A 21,882-nucleotide genomic window follows, 5' to 3' on the forward strand; every position below is an offset into this window, starting at 1 on the left:
ATCTCAAAATAAAATTGGAATATTGCAGAAATCGAATAACACCATTAAATATTTGAATTAATTATATTAAATATTGAATGTAGTTAGCTATTTTTGGCCCTTTTTAATGCGTAAACAATTAAATGCGTGAATTATATCAACTTTATTAAAAATCTTGACTTTTTAAAGACGGTTCAAGATTTCGTTAATTAATGGAATAAAATAGGAATTTTTAATTATAAATTCGTTCAAAATCTTATAATCGACATAAATGTGTAATTCATTGTTTAAACACAATAAAGATAGATATTGTAATCTGTAAAGAACTTGGATGAATAAAATTTTTGTTAAACTATTTCTGAATATATTTTCAAATAACATCTAATTTTTGTTCAATCATCGGGCGATAATTCTTTGCAAACGGAGAAATAACATTTTTAATTAATTAAATGTTATAATTCTTTGATTGATACAAAAACAAAACATTAATTTCTTGCTTTATAAAAACGTCAATTACAGAATGATATTTTCAAAAATCTTCGGCCTAAGAATTGCGGTTTGCTATTTCGCTGCCATTTTCGGCGGCAGGTGCCGCCGAAAATGGCCGCCTTTCAGCAACATCCCTCCGCCACGCTCCCGTCTCCTTCGACCACGCACCAGCTCACTCACCGCTTCTGCCTCAGGCTGCCATCGTGTGGGCGCTTACATCTTGGCTTCCTGAGGGCTCATTCATCGCTTCACCGTCGCTCATTACACCCCTACGAGGGCGCCGAAAATGGCCTCCTTCATCCCGCCCGCTGCACTCTGGCCAGTACCCAGCCGTCATGGCTATAAATATCCTCTCCCCAACCGTCTTCCATCCGACATTCTCTCCTCTTTCCGACTCAACCACCATCCCGGAGCTCTCCCTCTCCTTGTGCCTCCGTGCTTTCTATTCAGTCGTGCATTAAAGCGTCTCAAGTCCTTCGGCAGTTCCTTTCCACGGTCGGCATAATCTCCTGACCATGCATCGTCGTCGGAGGCCCAATGTCAGCAACCACCAAATCACAAGCGATTCCTCTTGTACCTCTCCCATCGATACCGACAGTGACAGACCGTTCGAACCCGACTCCTCTGAGACCGGTCTTACCGAGCCGGAGCGTTCCCCTGCAGCTGGTCGAAATATTGCTGGGAAGAATTCAAGTCCAAGTACTGAGACAAAACCGGCACAATTAGACACATCGAATGTGGAACGTGTCCACCAGGCCCTATACCAACTTCCAGATGATGACACGGATGAGGACCTGGCTCAGGTGCCGGAGGATTACGGCCGATCCAACAATACGAAGAAGCTAAGACTTCGACTGAAAGAGCGTTGGGCTTGGTAAGTAATTAGGATCTTGTTGAAAGGTTACAGCAAGGTACTATCAACTGACCGACATGCCTTATCTCAGGTTCTGCCAAATCAAAGCAAAGGAGCGGTGTGCCGATCTAAAATGGGAGGATGCAGAGGACGCACTGCGTGAGGCGTCTCCAAATGACATGCATCGATTTCTCAATTGGTGTCTGAAGCTGGAGTATAGTCCCGATGGTCGCCGTCAGAAAGGCTATACAAAGGCTAGCGCCCTGGAGGCGGATTGGAAATACTTCCGAATTTACTACATACGGGTTACTAAACATGAGATGAGCAAAGAGATGGGTGAGGCGGTTCGCACGGTTTGTTTTTTTGATCCCCCTGTCATCTCAATGAGGCTTACTCTAACGAGAACGGACAGGGCATGAGGCACTTGGTCGACAAGCGTGGCCTTAACAAACAACCGCGGGCAAGTGTCCCAGTGTACATCGAAGATATGGTCCCATTCAACGAGACAATCCTTCAGACCCGGGAAAAGCGATTCCATCTGGGATTTCAACGGATTATTTTGTGTCTATACAATACTATTGGGCTATTTACCGTCAACCGAAAACAGGCAATGCTTCATCTTCAGTTCAAGCATTTACAATTATCGCTCCAGCAAGATCCGCGCGGAGGACCTCCGGTGCCGATGATAGAACTCGAGCCCCAGTTTGTGAAAAGCGTCCTGGGCATGTCGAAGCTGTAGGTGCCACCCGGTGCCATACACCTACCCATCACATGGCTTGTCCGCCTCAATCGGACTGACTGGTTAATTAGAAACACGTTCTCGCTACCTGAAATTGTCTACGGCGTATCACTTGTCTTCAGCCCGCACGTCCTGCTCTTCAGTATATTATTTTACGTCCATGCGTTTGAAGCGCCTCACTTGACCTCGATGGAAGACCTACGGAGGCTACTTGTTGAGGGTGGCCGACAGGAAATGCCACTCCCCTTAAGAAAAGAGATGGATAATTACTATGTCTTCCCGAAGGTCGATGTGATCTGTGGTCAGCCGCGTATTTTGTGGGAGACGCCCATGAATGGAAGCACACTCGACGCACAGCTCAGGACATCCAGTGAGATACACGGCTTCCTCAATCATTTTTTCTCTCACCAATTCCGATACGGTGGAGGTGATTTGCTTGACAAGAGTGGTAAGTGAACTATAAACCCCCAAAGTTCTCTTCTCTCAATGGCAGGTAGACTAAGTCTTTTGTCCAGGTTTCGTCAGTGAAGCACAACGCAATGTGATCATGGCCCACGCCACTAGCAGAACGTTCATTAAACATTATCGTCCCCGTCGACATACTGGCTTACAGGAGATCATGTGCGGCCTCGATCCTGATGAGGAGTTCTCAAAGGCTGTGACCCGGATGAGCCGTTGGATTGATCGGCGGCGACCACGACACCTGAGCGACGCTGATCGGGAATCGATGGAGAAGAATCCGGAACTGCAATCGGCCATACGCTGGCAATTCGAGCTAGACTCTCAATGCGGTAGCCGCTCTTATGAGCCAGCGTTGCGAGCGATGCTGGAGGACCAGAAGCGTAAAGTCCACAATCTGCGTCGGCGTCTGCAGGAAAAACGGCGGAAGGAAATACGGCGTGATTTCAGTCGAAAGCAGGCAGTAATTGACATTGAACGACAGCTGACTGGTGGAGCTGTCAGTGACGAGCCCGCGCGCGAGGTATTACGAAAAGAGTTTGCAATGCCACCGGAGCAGATTCTTCTCGTGGAGACTTTCTTCACTTGGCCCACCACCGATTCATTAGAGGACGAATGGACACGACGCAATAAAGCTGTTGCTGCTGGAATACAATATTGCGGTTTTCAGGAAGGTGGGCCCCTCCGAGGACGACAGAAGCGCTCTGCACCGTCCGACAATGACGATGTAGTTCCATCTCCGCTAGCTCAAAAGATAAAGACTGATGCGCCGCCAACTGCGTCGTCGGAGAAGGAACGTACCTCTGGCAGGAAAGATATTCCGAATGCGGAACAAACATTCGCATGCTTCCAATGTCCCAAGGCATACTCTGACTATAATGGAGTGAAGAGGCATTTCAAATCATCACATTTGATGGACAGGAAATGCAATTTTTGCGATCTGTCTGTCCTGCACGAGATGCACTTGCGAAGGCATGCTGGGGATGTACATGGCCTTCGAACGTGAGCGTCGGGTTCTACTGATCTAATGCTCGAAGCCCTTGCCTATTTTAATTACGTGTTTATTTCTTAAACTTAATTGGTGAAGGTATCGTTGGATTGGTTGTTGTTTCATTAGAGAGTACTCTACTCGTCGCGATTATCTAGAGCCTTCGCAATAGATTGTACTTGTTTCTTAGATGTCCAGTCGTCATATGACTGAGAACCAATCCTTGACATGGACGCATGTTTTTGTTGGTTTGAATTTTTGCGCAGGAATTTGGAACAGCCTGGAAAGTTTGAGAGTGTTTTATTATTTGAGGCAGCTAATGCTATATTGCTCCATTTCTTGATCCCGCGACCGGGCTTTGATATGTTCTCCAGAGTACTTTGATTCCTGCATAAGACGGATAACTTCTGAGGAGGGTAGAGTCTAGGTAATTGTGGGGGGGGGCTTAATTTGAGTTACCATGAGTGAACACCCCCCCCCCAAGAGCTGAACTGTATGCTCGAAACAGGTCTTAGTTTGACCATGGCGGTTTACTGAACAGACCACGCAAGAAAATTTCAGCCTTATTCACGTGCACTTTTAACTTCATGTCCGATTGCTAGGAACCTGCGAGTTTCCAGTCGCAGCGAAACTTCTCATCAATGACGGAATATCGATTTTGGACTAGCGCTACTCTGATTAACCAAAATATGGACGCCAATCAAGTGGAAGTGCTCCAGATACGTCCAGACCAGATTGTTAAAACATCTCACGAAAATTTAGTCAACCTGGAAGAAGCGTACCTCGGCCATAGATCGATAGTCATCGCATATGACAGCTACGGTATCTCGCTTGAGGAGATTCGTCGAGCATCCAACATATTTTTCAATGATGCAAGTGCAGTAGCGTGTATCTGCCGGGAGGTATGTACCTGCTTGCCCTGTCTTTCTTATTACAATAATGAGCATACGCTCACATCTGACCAGCTTCTCAAGGGGCTCAAATACATACATGATGAAGTTGGCATCACACATGGCAATCTATCGTGCTGTACAGTTGTCCTGACAGACAGAGGACAAGTGAAGATCAGTAAGTCATGCTACTTTGATGTAATATGAGCCCAACCTAACCTGGAAACTGCTTGGAAAGCCGACGTTGGAGATGGCATGGTCCGCGGCCGAGGTACCGACGACAGAACTATGGACAACCGCGCCGTGGGCCAGATCGCAGCTACGCTGTTGAGGCTCGATTGCTTAGAAGAGGATCTATCTGGACCGCACCTTGAAGCCGAGAGCTTCATGCATGTCTCGTCAACTGCAACGGTGGATGAGTTACTTAATGTTAGATGTCTGAATGAACTCAAGAGAAGAATTCAAGCTAATCCAGAGATATTAGCATCGCTTCCTCCAGGCGGGGTTCGAACCTTGGTGCCTGCAGTCCCTCGCTATCTTGTCAAAAGTCATACGTTTTACGGTTTGAGGGTCTATCTGTTCTTCTGAGAGCATACGTATATCTAAATATCTGGGTTTACTCGAAATTCCAAGACTATCACTAAAAGTAGCCAATGGTTAAATGATTTTGACACCATACTGGATTGATCAAGACCTAGCAGCTAAGAATGGCTTTATGGTAGACTATGCCAACTTGTTCCGGAGTCACGTATGCTAAGACGAGATCTTACGAATCGGATGAATTCTGAACGAAACTCAAATATGATTTGAATATACTTAGATGAAGCATTTCTCTGCAAGTATTCTGGAATTAGTACAACCAACTGAGTTTTGGGTTCTATGACAATCATTCAAAGCAGGATTTTCTTTGCCACCTGAAGATCTTTGATCTTTTTCAATAACTGACGTCGTTTTCGCTGAAGCGATGCTTCCTCTCCTGCAATCTCCTCAAGCTCGTCTTCAGTGAGACTGTTGACGAAGGAAGGAGACAACAATCTCATCGGGGTTTCTGGTCCATTCACCAAATAATAACCTGCGGCCTGCATACATACATTGTCAACAAACCGCTTCCGAGCCACTTTATAATAGGACTGGAGAATGTCATGAAGATCTTGTACGGTATGTGCGGTATTGCTCATATTTTTTGAGGGGCTCAGATCCTCCACTCGCACAACTTTTCCGTGCGAACAGCCGCTAATCGTCTTTTCCCCTATCACGGAGCTCGTGCGTTTCTGTCGACTGTGCGAAGTTAGATATGTCATTAGTGATAAAGGGTCGGAACGACGATACCATTTCTCTAGAGTGTCATTCAGATAATGATTCAATGTCATTGGCGTGTTTGAGCACTCATTGAACAGAAGAAATTGGACTTGGTTGATTGCGTTCTGGTATTTCCCTAGAAGCTTATCCATGATCCTCGACAGCAGGTTGTGACATACCCTGGTGTCAGCGCAGGCTAAATTCAAAGCCCTGAGAATAAACCCATGAACCATGGTGATAATATCACCAATATACCCAGTCGCGATGGGTGTCCATTTTGTTGACTGCTTTTTCATAATCGTTGGGAGAAGCGCAGAGTTGAAGGTTCCAATCTCGAATCCTCGTGAAGTTCGGTATTGACGTTCTATCCATGAGCGTATGTCATTGCGAACGGGCTGTGCAACTTCGACTGCCTGCGGAAGAATGTCCTCGATCCCAGATATATCCTCAAGCATTCGTGTTGCCAAAGAGCCTCCTGTGGGATTATCGATGGAGATATCAACTCTAAGATCGTCCAATTCCTGCGACTCATCGGTCTCAAATTCATACTCGTGGCCCCATCGAGCCATGTTGTCGGAGAACATCTCATTCCTATTGACAACTCTGGTGGCCAGACGAAGAACCTCCTCTTGATCAAAATCATCCCGGAAGCTATAATTTGAGCCGAGCGCATGAGATGTGATTTCCTGGAACGATGATACTATTCCAAAAAGGAAACTGGCTTGCTGCTCCGGGGTTTCTCGATCTGCTCCAAGAGCCTGCAGGGCATCTTGACATTCTCGTAGTTTCTTGCTTATCTCAGATCGTACCTAATATCCATTTGTCAGCTGTAGAATGATAGCAATGGCTCCGGATGTACTGACAGATGGAAAAGATCGTCGTGCGTTTGCAGTTACTGTCTCTTGAAGGTGAGTACGCAACGCCTTGATACCAAACTTGTCTCGCGGGACGGTATCCCAGGGGCGTCGGGAAAGAAGCTCCGCTTCCAATACATTCCGATCCACATCGCCTTCTTCGAGCTCCTTTTGTCCTAGGTTTCTTACGATAATCCATCCCAGCTTCATCTGCATCTCTCTTCCCTCAACAAGGTCAATGACTTTACCCTCTCCGCCTTTGTCGACTAGATCTGGCTTGGTGATAACGCCAAGTGTCCTATCACCATCCGGATCAAACTCACGAGCCATTTCAACAATTTCTTGAGTCGCAATATCAACATTTGCTGGTACAACTGTGAGCATTATCGACCGAGGGTTCCTCATATATCCCTGAACCATGTCTCGGACCAAAACCTTGTCATTTCTTGTCGTCAATCCCGGTGTCGTGTTCCGGAAGATACCAGGCACATCGATCACACTGAGATGATCCTCCTTTGGACCGCAAATCTCCAGTCTCAAGACGCTACTTGAGAAGGTAGGCAAACCGTCGTCTTTCGATATCGAGAGCCCCATCACCGTGTGAACCTAAGAGTCGGTATTAGATAGGCATTTCCCGTCAAAGTGCTAACCTACTTCTGCCATAGTCCTTGAGAATGATTCTACAGTCAGGAACTGTATATTATCTGCCTTCCAGTTTTTCAACTGGGACGCATGTGTACTTTCCACATCGGATCCAGGAATGATGGATGCGGTAATTCTTCTTTCATCGTCCTCGGTCCGACGAAATATAATTTGCGTGGCAAATCGTGTACACAGACCGCTATCTCGGGGGAAAGCCAGCCTAGTAAGCCCTTCAAGAACTGAGCTCTTGCCACTCGATTGATCTCCGACCACAACCAGCTGAGGAAGATTGATATAGTCGCCCACATTGCATGCGAAGAGTTTGTCGATTTTCTCTAGCAAATGTGGGTCTGCAAGCGCCTGGTCGTCTTTAATAGCATGTATAGTCATGATGTGCCCCGAAGAGAAATGTCAAGAATAATGGTATAATGGACAGAGATCTCTGGTTTCCTTTGGTTCTTTATACTAGCGCCAGAGTTATTACACTGTCAGCCATCGAGGGAGCTGCATTCCTGACAATCATTTCTCTGCAAAAGAATGAAGGGAACACAACCCCCGTGTTGATCCCAGACTAGGTATTTTGGTCCAAAACCCAAAGTCGTAGTACGCGCGTCCTGAATGAAAGCCACAGTTATGAAGAACCAACACAAATGCTCATTTATTTCAAGTGTCGTTGAGAAAGGAGGTCTTCTCAGTGCCCACTACTATGGGGTTGACTATGATTTGCTACAACTATTCTCTCATCCCATTGCTTGGATAATTTTGGCGAATTCGGTCGCCTAGACAACTTGACCGTAATTTTAGCTGTACAGCCTTTCTGATCCATCCTGCAATCAGAATATGGAAGGGGTACATTATGAAATTGTTTCCATTTAGTCATCATCAACACAATCCACTACTATAAAGTGCTATTTAATATGGGATACAGGTGCGCCGCTCGCCCGGGAAATAGGTTATTGGGTACGGGTCGATGAGGTTCTAATTCGTTGTAAGGTGATCCAAGTTTTTCAGTTCGAACAATTGTTATTTAGTTTAAACAGCCGCTTTCTGACTTATAAAAATCAAATACAAGATATTGAAGGGATTTTAGATTTTATAGAAATATTTCCTGGTCCCAGTATCAGGAGAGCTGACCGCTCGGTCAGCATGGATAGAGTTATTTTTTTATGGAGTGTTGAAAACGAGAGACCCGAGCCCCCCCCCAAAATTTTATTAGCGAAACTGGAAGGCAGTGTATATTACCAATGCTCAGAATTATGGACAGATTGTCTGGAGAAAGAAATTTCCTAATTACCCAGTTGATCCTTGGCCCAACCATACCAAACCGAAACATCACAAAGTAAACAGACACATCATCGAGATTTCTTCATCTTCATCTTTATCTGCAGTGTGGAGCATTGTTGGAGGATCCAGGCGTGAATTCAATGAGTAGTATCTATCTTCAACACCGGCGTAGAAATCTTCCTAGGATCCTCCTCTTTTCTTCATCCACCAAGATTTGTACATTCCTTGGCTGATATTTTGGCAACTCTCGTAGGACACCTCGAGTTTGAAGAGAAACTTTCCGATATTTGCACCTGTTGCATGGTTCAATGCGAGTGAGTTTCAGAAAGGTGTTAACTTTGAAAGAACAAACGATGGCTGATTTCGGAATATTGTCCCATACAAGATGCTGAGCAACAGTGGGACAGCCGAGCTCATATTTCGCTGCGTCTATCGCTGCGGTTCTATTGATTGTTAGATCATATATCATATCGAAAGCAAAAGTACCGGGAGACAAACGCTATCATCGTTTTGCCCGAGCCAACTAACGAACAGTTGCACATCAGTATTTTATTCAAGGCATGTATATGGAAAGCAGGCTTACTCTTCCCCGAGCACCACAAACTGGAAACTCTCTTCTCAGTGAACCACGCTTTGAAATCCGGGTGATCAAGGAACCAGTGTGTGGTGCCGGTCAGTCGTTTCCTAGTGAGTCTTTGATGGATTCTCTCGTGCTCATAATTTGAAATCCGCTCGAGTAGTCCCGCACCTTCTTGGCCATCTACAACTCATCAGTTGGCGCTCCCTGAAAACTATTAACACACTCACAATTTCGAACTATTTCACTATTGGGAAGCTTCATAGATGGTGGCTTTTCTCTGCAGTAGGACACTAGAGTTTGTTAGATAAACATGACTCGTTATGTAACTCGAGCAAACAACATACCGTCGGAAATTGAGCCTGCTGGTAGAGTGTCCACCACGTGGCTTGCATGGACTACGGAGAGAAGCTCTTTGCCATAACCAGCTGCCGCCGCTGCTGCGTATTCTTGCCACTGCTTGTTTTTATGTGAGTCGGAATAGTCGCAGATCCCTCGAATCACGAGGCAAGGGAAGTTGTCCATCAAGCCAGCCGCCTCCATTTCAAAGCAGAGGATGTCAAGCTCCCGGGCCAGCTTATCTCTGCTGTGGCCGTGCTTCACCACTTGGTTGCCAGAGGCAATCAGACCGTAATGGATAACCGGATCATGGCTAGCTCGAGTAGGTCGTGTTACGAGTCTCCCTGCATCACAGTTGTTGCAAGTATCTCCTAAAGTTGGTATGATCATATTCAGAATCAAACAATTGATCCTGATCATCACCGCGATATGCGAACTTCTCCCTCATCCTGGGGTTCCTGTCTACCGCCTCTGAAAGAAGAGCAGGAATTCTGCTTGGTCCCAACTCATGCTCTGCTTGTAGTCTCGAGACCGCTGTTAAGAGCACTGGTGGTGGCTTATTCAGTACGCCAGTCCGTTCAAAGCGGCCACCAGTCACTGTTTTCCCATAATCGTACTGTATGACCCCTCCTGAGTCCCTTGTCGGCTTGCTAACCACCACATCACCCAGCCGAATATCAACCTTTCCGGTTGGGACCCCCCCTCCGATACCTATCATGAGGCCGAAGCGTATCGATTCGAAAGTGGACTGCATTTGTGTAGCCACTGTTGCGGCGGAGGTTGTACCGTAAACACCCGATGGAAGGCAAGCAATAGCCACATTATGGCCGTATATCCGACCTAGAATGTATGTGTTACCATCGTTCGGCCTCGCGGGTAAATCGTAGTGTCTCTCGTCCAGCATGGCCGCAGCCGCGGCCATCTCCAAGGGAAGGGCACAGATCCATGCGACCGTATAATCCTGATGGCGAAAACTTCCCGCTGCCGTGGCCATTTGGATTTATGCAGATAACTGTTGTCGTTTCCAGCGGTGGTAATAAATTCTGTGATGGATGGTAAGGTTGGCCAGGCCTCCAGGGGCCCGTCTCTGTGATGATAAAATGAATAATAAGGGACACGGCATAAAAGCCTATTTTCTGTGTAGGCATGTACGATGGTGACACAATAATCTGACTTTAGGTTCGAAATCAAAGGTTGAGTTTTTCATCGACTGTAGTAGTTGGTACTCCATCTAAGAGTCGAACTATGAGAAGACAGTAGGCTCCAAGTTAATCCATTCTCTGCAACTAATGAGTATTCTCGTCTAGCACATCATATGAATGAGAGAGCACAAATGAGGGAACATTCTGGAATCTGAAGTACAATCCAGCCATAAGCTTCTAGCCAGGAAGTAAGGTTCCCCTATTATCACGTTCAAAGAATCACGATCACAAGATCCTGCGCAGTAGTTCCTTGAGAAAGCCGTCTGCTTTGGCCGCTTGCTTTGGGAATATCTTTTCGGTGTCTTTGGTGTACTTCCTGAGCGCAGCTTGGTTAGGAAACCTTTGAACCGCCGCTCCTGTGCGGCGAGAATCGATCAGATCAAATATGTTGACATGCACTTTAGCAAGAGCCTTTATTATTCAGTTCCATATGTTTGGGTAGTTTATAATTTGAGATGAGGAGAAACATACCTTTCGACACTGTGTGACGCTAGTTAGAGGCCCCTCGACCCGCAACTCCTGACAAAGAGCTCGGTAGTTTTGAAGTTTATTGCCAATATGATAATAACGTTCAAACTCAGTGCTTGCGAATTTGACCCTTTCTTTTCTGTACTTTTTGGAGCCAGTAGTCCAATTCATATGATGTGCTAGACGAGAAAATTCCTCAGTTGCAGAGAGAGACGGGTTAGGCTGGAAGCCTGGAAAACGAGAGAAAGCATCCTCCATTTCTTCATAAGTACAGTAGGGGGAATCGGTTGTGGGGCTTAGAGCGAGTGTTTACTCAGTAGGGACATAGGACCCACTTAAATACAGCTTGAGATTTTTGTTCTGCCTCTCCATTGTGATAACGAGGTAAGCTGGAGGGTGGCTTTGGAATTCGTATGGCTGCTTTACTTGGTATCTTTGTATACTCCCCAAAGAGGAAAGGAGGAGACCAGTGATTGGTAACCCCGCACCTTGTTACGTGGCCATCTACCTTTGACCCATGCAAAGCTGACATTTCCTCTCGCGGCGCCTGCCAACCGTTGAATCCCATGGGAAATTATTACATCACTCCCTTTTGCACCAGTAGTTCGTGTTAAAGCTGTTGAGTTGCCAACAATAATTCTCCAGCCTAATTATGCAATGAGCCCAAGGCAGACAATAACATGACTGCATTATTGCAAATACACGAACCAATCAAATATTGCAACGAAATAATCACTGGTGACACAGCCTCAAGGCTTGACGAGGCTGATAATTCTTGACATTTATATTCAATCTAGAGTCCTTACGAATCCCCCTCATCAAGAACAATGGACTATATTCAAGTTCCCCCAAAAGTCAAATTACTAGCACGGAAAACTACGAATGACAACGATCAAGCATATAACTTTACCTCAGATCTCCCTCCTACACAGAGACAGCACATTGACATTAGACTACAACTCGTTACTAAATTTTTTTCCTTTCTTTTCCAAGATCAGCCATCCTTACCGATCACGAACAATGCTCTACCCGGATTAGTTCCATCTCCACTCCCGAAAGATACTATTCTTCACAGACGCAGGTCCAAATTTCCACGAGATAGTCGCACTCGTACTCAAGAATCTCAGGAATCCATTTTTCCCAAAGCCCGCCTTGGTACCGCTAGAGCCGATGAATGTAATAACGAACGCGAGAAACATGGAGAAGAAGACAACGCAGGCTCATGTGGATCAACTCTGCCCACTTTTGGTAGACGGAAGAAGAAACATGATACACTGGAGAAGAGACATGATATACGGGTAGGAGCCCTGAAAAGGGTGTTAGGCTCAATGTCCCCAGAAAATGGATCTCCTATGGTTCTATTGTGCTGGGGCGAAAGCTCCCATTGCTCAATATTGCCTGTACCAATTGCAAACTCGGAAGATGATGTGGAAACATGGAGAGAGATACACAGAGCTTGGTACGCGCGCAGAGGATATTGGAGGAAACGTCTGCCAGGATATAATGTCACACGAGTTGACGCTGTCAAGGTTTGTTTTGAAATTTTATCATTCTGAGAAGGATCGCTGATTACCACACTAAGATCTCACTTCTGGGATCGAAGAAGGCCTCGAAGGGCCGGGAAAATTGCGAATATATTGGGATGTATACGGGACGCGACATTCCAACTGAGAGGAATATATTACAACAGACTATAGACAACTGTGTTCCCATATCGGACTGTTTTTACGATCGTCGCACGGGAACTGTGGAATGCGGCTATGGTTGCAATTGTTTTTCTTGCTTGCCGTACGTCAATAATGCTGGGGAATGCCCAGAAGAAAAATATTGTACTGCTAGACGGAACATTGTACACTTGGACACACTCCACCTGATGAAACACGCCTTCTCTAACCCCGACCTCGCTGCTTTGAATGACTTCCTCAAAAAAGAAAATCTTCTGTACAGCCACCGGTGAGTGATACAGAGCAATAACTATAAACCATCTTAAGTGACGCAAATTCTAATTTAACTATGATAGGGATGTCCTAGGCCTAACGGAGACTTGGAACAGTTGGCACTGTCCAGCTTTGAGAGAGATCGAATTCAGGGGTATAGTAGTCAGTGAAGGTTGGGCGCTAGATAAGCATCATATAACTTTGCCTTTGTTAGTCGCTATATTACTAGGCGTGGTTGTTGCTGCTAGGTTCCTTTTCGGTTGGGATACAGCATGGACAGTTGGCGCCTTTTTTGTCGCACTAATATCGCTTCTGTTGTGCATATCCTACCAGTTGTAGTCTGATCTTGTTTTTGGCTCTCGCCGGTCGCTGGAGTATATGATGACTGTATTAGGAAACTTCCAGAATATTGTGTTCCTTTGCCTGTACCTGAAGCTCTTGGATTTAATTGTATTTCCTTCCCCTGTCTCGTTCGACAAAGAGTGTAAGCACCTTGGCGCCCACATGTCCGCGCTTACGGATTATCTGTGGCGTTCCGCCCACCCACCGCCAGGTACAGCACAATCCGTGGTATCTTCCCTTAGCTTCGCAAACTCTCCCTCGCTTACGATGATGCTAGCCTTGGGTTATTGGACGCCTTGCTAGGCATTAATATGTTCAATACTGATGTCTCATACTTGTCGAAGTTAGGTTGTAGTTCCTGCATCCCTTGGCGATGACGGATAACCTCTTTATCTATGATACCTCACAGCCCGGAGAATCACGGGACGACGATTCTCGGTGCGCCCCCACCCCAGGTAACTTCGGCCGTTCCACCGTATACTCTCCTAGCCTCCCCGCATCATACCTTGCCACAACCGCCGCTGGATCGACTCGGGTTCCTTCCATTGGTTGAATGGGAGGGGGAAAATTCGGCAACATATTCTTGGCATCTCTAACTTCCGTCTGTATGTTTGAATCCCCATTCTCGGCCCCTCTTTCCGGATCAGCTGGGGTTCATTCTTGCCGCTGAAAGCGCGAGCTATCCATTTCCCGCGTAACGCGATTTCCCAGGTAGGTCTGACATGACCAGACGCGTTTTGCAGGACTAATTTTCCCTGATAACTTTGCTTTGGTTTTTTAAATTATATGAAAATCCTGATCAGTTCCTTTGATGAACATAACACAATATGACAAAGAAAAACAGCAAAAAAGGGACCAGGGCGCGTCACGGACGCAAACGAGGTAGCATAAAAGCGCGGTCATCGGAACTTACAAGAGAGAGTTCATCAGGGTATGAAACACAAATCTTTGAAAGTGAAGCTGGCTAAATTGCAATCTCTAACAGATTGTTAACAGACTCCATCAGTCTTCCACTCAAAGACCAACATTTATTGCTATCCTATCTGCAGTGCATCCTAGAAGAAATGTGCGAAAACTTTGGGGCCAAACATTATCAATGTCAACCACTTCTAGAGAAGCATGGCTGGATTGAGCCGAAGTCACTAGAGTTGCATTCCTGGTGCCGCGTTATCTTAAATTGTCCGGACGATTTATCATCACTATTAGCAGCGGTTCATGAAGAAAAAATAAGAGATATCCTCAATACCTGTGCCAACATTCGTCACTCTGCAGTTCTTCGCCGACCACAGGACGTTGAATCGATCTTCCGGAGTCTGGAAGCTGGGATAGGTCTGGCTAAGATGCATCGGGATACAACAGTTGTCCAACATATTCAGAGTCTCCAGTCGGACTTCCAAGCCATCATTAAGGAAACTTGGTCACGGAAACATGCCTTATCGGACAAGTTGCAGACACGACTTGAACAAATCTCGACAGAGCAGGCCCGACTCAAGCAAACGGCAATGCAGGATGCTAAAGCAGAAGTAGACAACTCTTTTAGGGAGGCTGGTGCAAGACTTGCAGATTGTGTTAACGCTATGGCACACAAAATGGCATCGGCTGCCGAGGTTGTATCAGGTAGCGATAACTTCTCCGAACCTGATATCGACAATATTCTGCTAGAGGCAGAAAAGACAGAAATAGCTCCTTTCGCGGAGTTGCCTGGATGAGCTCCATTAACGGCATATAGCCTTAATAGCCCGAGGACTGCAGGCTCTCTTCTGGCCATTGATCACGACCATGAAGCTGAATCATATGAATATCCAATTTAACTTCTCCTGCTAACTATCATAATCTTCATGAGACCGTACCCCTCCCTGAAACCCGCAAAGCGCCAAAATAAGCTGATTTAACCTATCCTCCCCGTTAACATCAACAATAAATAAGTTGACCCCCCTCCCCGAGCCTGGCCCCTGCAACAGCGGCTTGAGCCCGATTCTCATAATTTGGGGGAAATTCACCAAGTTATGGCATCCTGTTGGGCCCCTCCACCAGGCAAAAGGTTCATGATTTTACATAAATCAATAATAAGTATTATTGATCGTTGACGTTTTTCCGCTTATAGGGTCTTTAAAGGTAGCCTCGCGGTGAGTAACGTTGAGCGTATTCAGTGCTTTTCTCACTTGTTCAAGGACATCAGCTCCAAATAGGGGATATACCTGGACCTCCTCCTTAAATTTGTGGTTTTCGTCTCGAAGATATCCCACAACCGAGGCTGCAGCTAGAACCTGACGCACCGCATGCCCTTTAGGCAAGAAGATTGCCGATCTGACATGCTCACTTGTGAGAAAATAGGTGTTTCTATTGTTATATTCCCTGGCACGCTCGGGCACCGAGTGGTCTTTAAGGATTTCCTTGATCTGTCGGGCTATTTCAGATTCTAAACTGGTGACGGTGCACATATCGGCGAATCTTGCAAGTTCTATTGCAGCTGAAATTTGGTCTTCCGGCTCTTCCACATTGTATTTTACCCGGCGGATGTATATCCATTGCAAGAGGGCTTCGAGACTTTGCGCCGAAACGATACCTTCAATCTCTTCCAAGACGGCTATCTGCTCTTGTCCCTCCTTGAATTCGCCTGTGAACATTGCTGAGAAAAATTTGGAATCTCTGCAGAGAAGATGTTTCAAAACCATGTATTCATTGTTGTCAGGGTTAACTCGAATCTTGACGCAGGGTCCGTGATATAGTGAAAGTACTCTGGAAAAGAAAACCTTTGGACACGTCATTTTCAAGATTAGGATTTCACGTACGATTTCGCAAACTCTGTCGCACTTGCTCCAGATATGTCGGCCATTGAGCTCGTGGCGTTAAATCTTGATGGTGTGACTTGCACGAACGTCGGAAAAGGCAGACTGAAGTCGCTGAGAAACGATGTATGCTAAGGTCATAAAGAACACAACTATGTCAGGGAATTGGTTTGAATAATGTGTCACATGCCCCTCATGCCCGGAGCTGAGTGAGCGCACGGTTGTTTGTCCAAAGGAGTCACAAGGCCTCTGATGTGTAACTTGGCCATTGGCCGCACAGATAGACACTTTTCGGATCCTAGAATTTAATAGCCTAAAATCAAACCTTGTGTGCCACGCTACATCCTACCCACCTTGTCTCCCAATGGTACATTTTGAGATATTCCTTCCTATGTATCCAAAGGTTTAAAAACCTCTATATCCTTTCGATCGCTCGGTCGATCTAGTTTCGCCTTAAGACCAGGAGATTCTGTGCCGAACTTAATTTTACCCATGCCATCACGAAGATACTATGCTGTTGCTCAGGGTCGCCCTCCTGCCCCAGGCATTCTTTTGTCCTGGTAAGTGGTATACCACGGCTGGAGAGAATCTGGTCCAACTAAAGCATTTATCACCGCTGACGACATAACTTAGGGATGAGACGAAGTCTTTAGTCAACGGCTATCCAGAAGCTAAACACCAAAGCTTCTCAACCCTTGATAAAGCCATCGAATTCTTGGTCGAAAACGGCGTTCCAGAAGAGCAGAGAGTGATTCGAGGTGTCTCGATTGAGAGATGACAAAGATAATCGTTGGCCTTCTATACCCTTGCTGGTGTAATCAGCACGCCACTTATGTACCGTTATCTTCATTATGGCATACATGTAACTATGGCTTTGGAGAGGGAGGGCTCGAAAGATATTAAGAAATATCTGCGAGCGGCGTTCACTTGTCTCTACGGACCGTTCATTTTCAGTCATATTGTCGTATATTATAACACCAAGCTAATGATATAAGACTGCACCCCTTCTGCAGGGTATAGCAACGTCATTGATGGCTATAAGCAGAACCCTGCATGGATAACACTATCGAACAAGATTTCCATATCCCAATTTGATTGTGCATAGCCTTTTGTAGAGTAGTAGTATTAGTATTATCCTGTAGATAGCAACCAGGTGGAATGTCTACCAAAAGCCACTCTTTAGCCCGCTGTTTCTGTTGTTGCTAAATTGTTGCCATAACATGCATTGCAATATAGTTTGTCCCATTTCCCATCGATGGTAGTCACCAGCTTGGCAGTCTTCGTACAGTTGCATCGAGTGCAATAGAAGTTCGTGGCTTTCGATAGCCTGTGCTGCTGCATATTTCCTCGTGGTGGGAATGTCTTCACTACATCTTCCAATGAAGGCATGGTTTACTAGCAGGGAGGCTGGGGTAAGACGAATTTCGGTTTAGCTATTGATACTTGACTTCATAAATGAGAAAGAAATGATAATATAGGTATTAGGCTCACACTCTAATTCGTTGGCTTCTTCAAAAGCGTTATCTTCACTGCGAGGCAATTGTCAGTGAAAGTTAGGAAGAGGCGTGTTTCTTGTATCTTGGGCTCTCCTTTAGAGATGCGGGGTAGCTTGACTTGCTCCTCTCAACATATCTGAAATATTACCAAACGCTTCTACGATTCATAATCATGCGTGTAGGGTGGTTGATCTGCGCCGGAAAGCTACCCCGCTGTCACCCCAATAAATGTGGGTTGATATCCAATCGACAATGCAGTAGCCCTCTTTCGTACTTTCTAAGGGGTCTAAGCGCTTGTGCGTTTTATCTAGACATAATAGGGACGAATTAAAATCACGAACCAGAATCTTAATGTTACACGTTGGGCATTTTAATCGGGCTGAAGAATCCCAATACGAGGAGGGGCAAATTTTAAGGGGAGTTTGGCTATTTAGGTAGATCCAAGACACTTACGACGTTCGGCGGAACATACTTATTTGATTGACAACTGCTGTTGTATACATTATTGTCGCCGCAGTCCCAATTATGATGGATATAACAAAGATCGCAGAGCTCACCTGTCCGGAGTTCCACGAGCTTGAAACTACCGCAGTATCAATCTGCGAGGTCGAACATTTGTTGTCTTATAATTGGATTGAAGCATCAGTCTCCACTATTGCTGTCCCGGGCATCAGTGACCTTTCGAGTCAGGGACAAGGATTCAGCCAATCATTAGTCCTGATACCTCCCTCGGCCCCGTATCAATCATGCAGCTCCATCACATCACATAAACTTATCGAGAAATTAATCAAATACTACCCACTTATGAGCGATCTCCGTCAACAGGGCAGCCCGCTGCCATCGTACTGACACCACAAGTGGTACACGTCATCAGTGTCGGAAGCAAGAGGTCCATCCGGTGTCACACCGCCTAATGGCACAACAAAGGGACAGTGTTACCAATCTCGTGTTAGCTGGTTCTAGCGTTTTGATTTCGGTTATTCGGAGAGACACTAACCTAAAACAGGCAATCTGCCGCCAATGAGCATTACAGCTATTGTTGATAACCCGGAAGCGGGCTCGGCAGAAGAGCCAATTGAGAACGTGGCGATGACTATCAAAGGAGAGGGTGCGTTATTTGAGATCTTCCTAGATCCCTTGCGCGCTGTTGAGTTGGCCAAGAAGCTATGTATATAATGCAAGATTTTGATATACAAAGTAATGCCTGGCTTCAGCATTCCTTTGCCAGAATTGGTCTCAGTTATACGCGTTTTTCTTTCTTTTCCGGTGTTATCGGTTTCCGAAACCGTAACATGGCTGTTTTACCACTCAACTATTTGCGTCTTTTCTGTGCCGTGTATAACTTCCACTTTCTTATCAGGAACATCGTAGAAAAGCTCGGGCTCTCATCTAAAGCCTTTGAAAGACTGGATTTCCTGCGAAGTTAGCGATAGTCCAAGCTGTGAAGGGGTAAAAATCCCGAGACAAGTTGGATGAGGGAAATCAAGAGTTGAAAACAATCACATGATTACCCTACTTTGGGCAAACATTGGCTATGCCCACCAGTCAATCGACCAGGAAAGACCACTACTAGCAGATCATCTAATCTGAAGTAAATTAAAGGCGATGGAGTAAAAATCCTGGTCACATTTTTTTACCTTCAATACCGAACAATGGAAGCCAATAATCAGAATTCGGCGTAGCTCATCGTTACACAGAAAATTCTCTGCCTGCTCCCCCAACTCTGCCTCACGTCTCCGCTCTTCCTCCGTTTCTAGAAAAGCGCTTATGGCTTGGGGAGCTGCTGTTCGCCATGGCTCTATAGCAGGACCAGGAATAGTATACTTCGGTGTATGCTCTCATGGGTAGGTATAGCGTAGGCCCTTAAAAGTCCTTGATGGTCCTGATAAAGGTTCTATTGTATTATACGAAATAAAACCTTGTCTATCTGATTAGATATTGCTTTGTTCTCAGAATCTGCTGGACCCATGCGTGGGAATCGTTGGTTGCAAAAAAAGGCAGCCATTTGGAAGTCGCCTATCTAGTGACTCATATTATGCAGAAAATAACACTGATTTGCTCCTTACTACACAGATAGTGTGTTTCGGCTGCCTTGCAGAACAGCTCATACCTGCATTACCCCGCGTCTCTCTTTTTTCACTTATATTAAAATAGTAAGGCTTTCCCACGTCCTTGCCTTTCATCTTTACTCTCAGAAACTCCTAGTAGTTGCTTAATAGCCGACATAATAAAATGGCCAAAAAAGGATCCAAAAAGGGTATGAACAAGCGCCGATCGAATGAGGCGGCCAGGTGTTCCTTGTCTCAAGAGGTTTCTCCAAAGATTGACTATCACAGACCGTTGTCTTCGTAAGTTCTTCGAATAAATTGAAAGCAGCATATTCTGACCTACTTGCTGGCCCTACGAAACACCGTTTGTCACTCTTGTTATAGGGAAAAAGCGATTTGGTCTTCCGGCTCATTTTCTTCGGAAATACCCAAAATTCCAGTTGACACCTTTTGGACTTTCAACGACTATCGCCATACCTGATATCCACGAGGATGTTGGTCATACCATGGTACATTTCTTATACACAGGTGGCTACGAGACGGTCAACTCGCCTCTTAACGAGGGCACATCCGATATCTCCAGAGAATACAAGAAGAGCGTTCTCATCTACCACGCCTCAAAGACGTACGGCCTTCTTGAACTTGAGAACCTTGCCAAACAAAAAATGAAGCAATTAGATGAGGAAGTTCCTATTCTTGAAGTGCTGCAGATAACGAGGGACATTTTTCCAAGTCTTCCCGCTGGTGAAGCATGGCTTCCGAGTTACATTGAGGAGAAGTTGCAACGACTACTAGCGCCTGAAGATCTAGCGCTTGGTCTGCGCGAATTTTATAATATTCTCGTTCGAGACCACCAGTTTGATATCGTCGTGATGAAAATGATCTTCGAGATACTCTCAAATCGTTTACTTTCCATGCAAGACCAGCACGGTAAGTCATCTCAACAACAAAACGATGGTATTTTGTTAGAGCTGAAATTGATTTTTCCAATGCATAATTAGGGAAAAGCCTAAATGGAACTGCTTCAGTTTATTCTCTTTCTGAAGAACCTGAGCCTGTTCCCCAAGCGCCTTCTCCCGAACCTGGGCTTGCCCCCGAGGAACCTGCGCTTGCCTCTGAGGAACCTGAGTTTGCCTCTGAAGAACCTGAGTTTGCCCCTCAGGAACCTGCGCTTGCCTCTGAGGAACCTGAGTTTGCCTCTGAAGAACCTGAGTTTGCCCCTCAGGAACCTGCGCTTGCCTCTGAGGAACCTGAGTTTGCCTCTGAAGAACCTGAGTTTGCCCCTCAGGAACCTGCGCTTGCCTCTGAGGAACCTGAGTTTGCCTCTGAAGAACCTGAGTTTGCCCCTCAGGAACCTGCGCTTGCCTCTGAGGAACCTGAGTTTGCCTCTGAAGAACCTGAGTTTGCCCCTCAGGAACCTGCGCTTGCCTCTGAGGAACCTGAGTTTGCCTCTGAAGAACCTGAGTTTGCCCCTCAGGAACCTGCGCTTGCCTCTGAGGAACCTGAGTTTGCCTCTGAAGAACCTGAGTTTGCCCCTCAGGAACCTGCGCTTGCCTCTGAGGAACCTGCGTTTGCCTCTGAAGAACCTGCGCTTGCCTCTGAGGAACCTGCGCTTGTTCTTGAAGAATCTGAGCCCGTTCCCACAGAGCCCCCTGCTGAAGAAGAATTCGAGCAGTGGACCATTCCCCAAGTGTCTCCTAATACCGATGGCTGGCCTGCTGCTTCTTTATCTCCTAGCGATACTCCCAATCACGAAATACTACCCAAGGCTCTTGATCAAGCACAAGCCCAAGGTCATATAGCGAGAATTTCATGCGCAGACTTAGTGCTGTACCAGAATTGGGAAAGTCTGTCCTCGAAACATAAAAAGAAAAGAGCTGTCGAGCTTGCGTCAAGGGGTCTTCCCATTCCAAGTGAAGGTGGTTTTATTTCTATAGTTGCTATTTGAGAATTACTTGGCGCGACTTCAATCGAACAATTAAATATCCGACTGCGTATTCCTAGATTCATAGAATACAGTTAGACTCGATATTTATTTATAGCATAATAAACAGTAGGGCAGCATAAGTGTTGTGGATTCGGTTTCTGGTATAGTCTGATGGCTCAGAAAATAGCGGAGAGTTTAGGTGGGTTGGAATAATTTCTTGCGGGAGATCTGGGGGATGCTAAGGTATTAGGAAATGCACGAACCTACGATTGGGTGGAGAA

At 45.8% G+C, this 21,882-nt stretch overlaps 5 protein-coding genes across 5 annotated transcripts; 2 read left to right on the top strand and 3 right to left on the bottom strand.

The window, feature by feature from the left end:
- Window positions 1-983: 983 nt before the first annotated feature.
- LDX57_008646 (DUF3435 domain-containing protein) lies at window positions 984-3,525 on the top strand (the record flags this gene model as incomplete). Its single annotated transcript, XM_046090368.1, has 5 exons — window positions 984-1,342; window positions 1,413-1,674; window positions 1,734-2,056; window positions 2,132-2,508; window positions 2,576-3,525. 5 exons carry the CDS (start codon window positions 984-986, stop codon window positions 3,523-3,525), a joined length of 2,271 nt encoding a protein of 756 aa, XP_045946342.1.
- Window positions 3,526-5,630: 2,105 nt separating this feature from the next.
- On the bottom strand, window positions 5,631-7,144 carry LDX57_008647 (uncharacterized protein; the record flags this gene model as incomplete). The annotated part of the gene is made up of 3 exons (XM_046090369.1): window positions 5,631-5,675; window positions 5,876-6,505; window positions 6,560-7,144. The coding sequence occupies 3 exons, from the start codon at window positions 7,142-7,144 to the stop codon at window positions 5,631-5,633; spliced, it is 1,260 nt and encodes a 419-aa protein (XP_045946343.1).
- Window positions 7,145-10,650: 3,506 nt separating this feature from the next.
- Window positions 10,651-11,447, bottom strand: LDX57_008648 (uncharacterized protein). Its single transcript, XM_046090370.1, has 2 exons — window positions 11,066-11,447; window positions 10,651-11,005 (listed from the first exon to the last, which is right to left on the bottom strand). The coding sequence occupies exons 1-2, from the start codon at window positions 11,318-11,320 to the stop codon at window positions 10,820-10,822; spliced, it is 441 nt and encodes a 146-aa protein (XP_045946344.1). The 5' UTR covers window positions 11,321-11,447; the 3' UTR covers window positions 10,651-10,819.
- Window positions 11,448-15,401: 3,954 nt separating this feature from the next.
- On the bottom strand, window positions 15,402-15,968 carry LDX57_008649 (BTB/POZ domain-containing protein; the record flags this gene model as incomplete). Its single annotated transcript, XM_046090371.1, has 1 exon — window positions 15,402-15,968. The coding sequence occupies one exon, from the start codon at window positions 15,966-15,968 to the stop codon at window positions 15,402-15,404; it is 567 nt and encodes a 188-aa protein (XP_045946345.1).
- A 4,212-nt stretch (window positions 15,969-20,180) lies between these two features.
- LDX57_008650 (uncharacterized protein) lies at window positions 20,181-21,622 on the top strand (the record flags this gene model as incomplete). Its single annotated transcript, XM_046090372.1, has 2 exons — window positions 20,181-20,604; window positions 20,676-21,622. 2 exons carry the CDS (start codon window positions 20,181-20,183, stop codon window positions 21,620-21,622), a joined length of 1,371 nt encoding a protein of 456 aa, XP_045946346.1.
- Between the last annotated feature and the right edge of the window lie 260 nt (window positions 21,623-21,882).

This window comes from Aspergillus melleus (assembly GCF_016097325.1).
Source record: "Aspergillus melleus strain CBS 546.65 chromosome Unknown contig5, whole genome shotgun sequence".
Taxonomy (NCBI): domain Eukaryota; kingdom Fungi; phylum Ascomycota; class Eurotiomycetes; order Eurotiales; family Aspergillaceae; genus Aspergillus; species Aspergillus melleus.

What these genes read in the sequence shown, in the direction of transcription:
- LDX57_008648 (XM_046090370.1), bottom strand. Translation starts at nt 11,320, where the DNA reads ATGGAGGATGCTTTCTCTCGTTTTCCAGGCTTCCAGCCTAACCCGTCT. An exon ending in GCGTCACACAGTGTCGAAAG is followed by an intron (nt 11,006 to 11,065) that starts GTATGTTTCTCC and finishes TGAATAATAAAG; the next exon opens with GCTCTTGCTAAAGTGCATGT.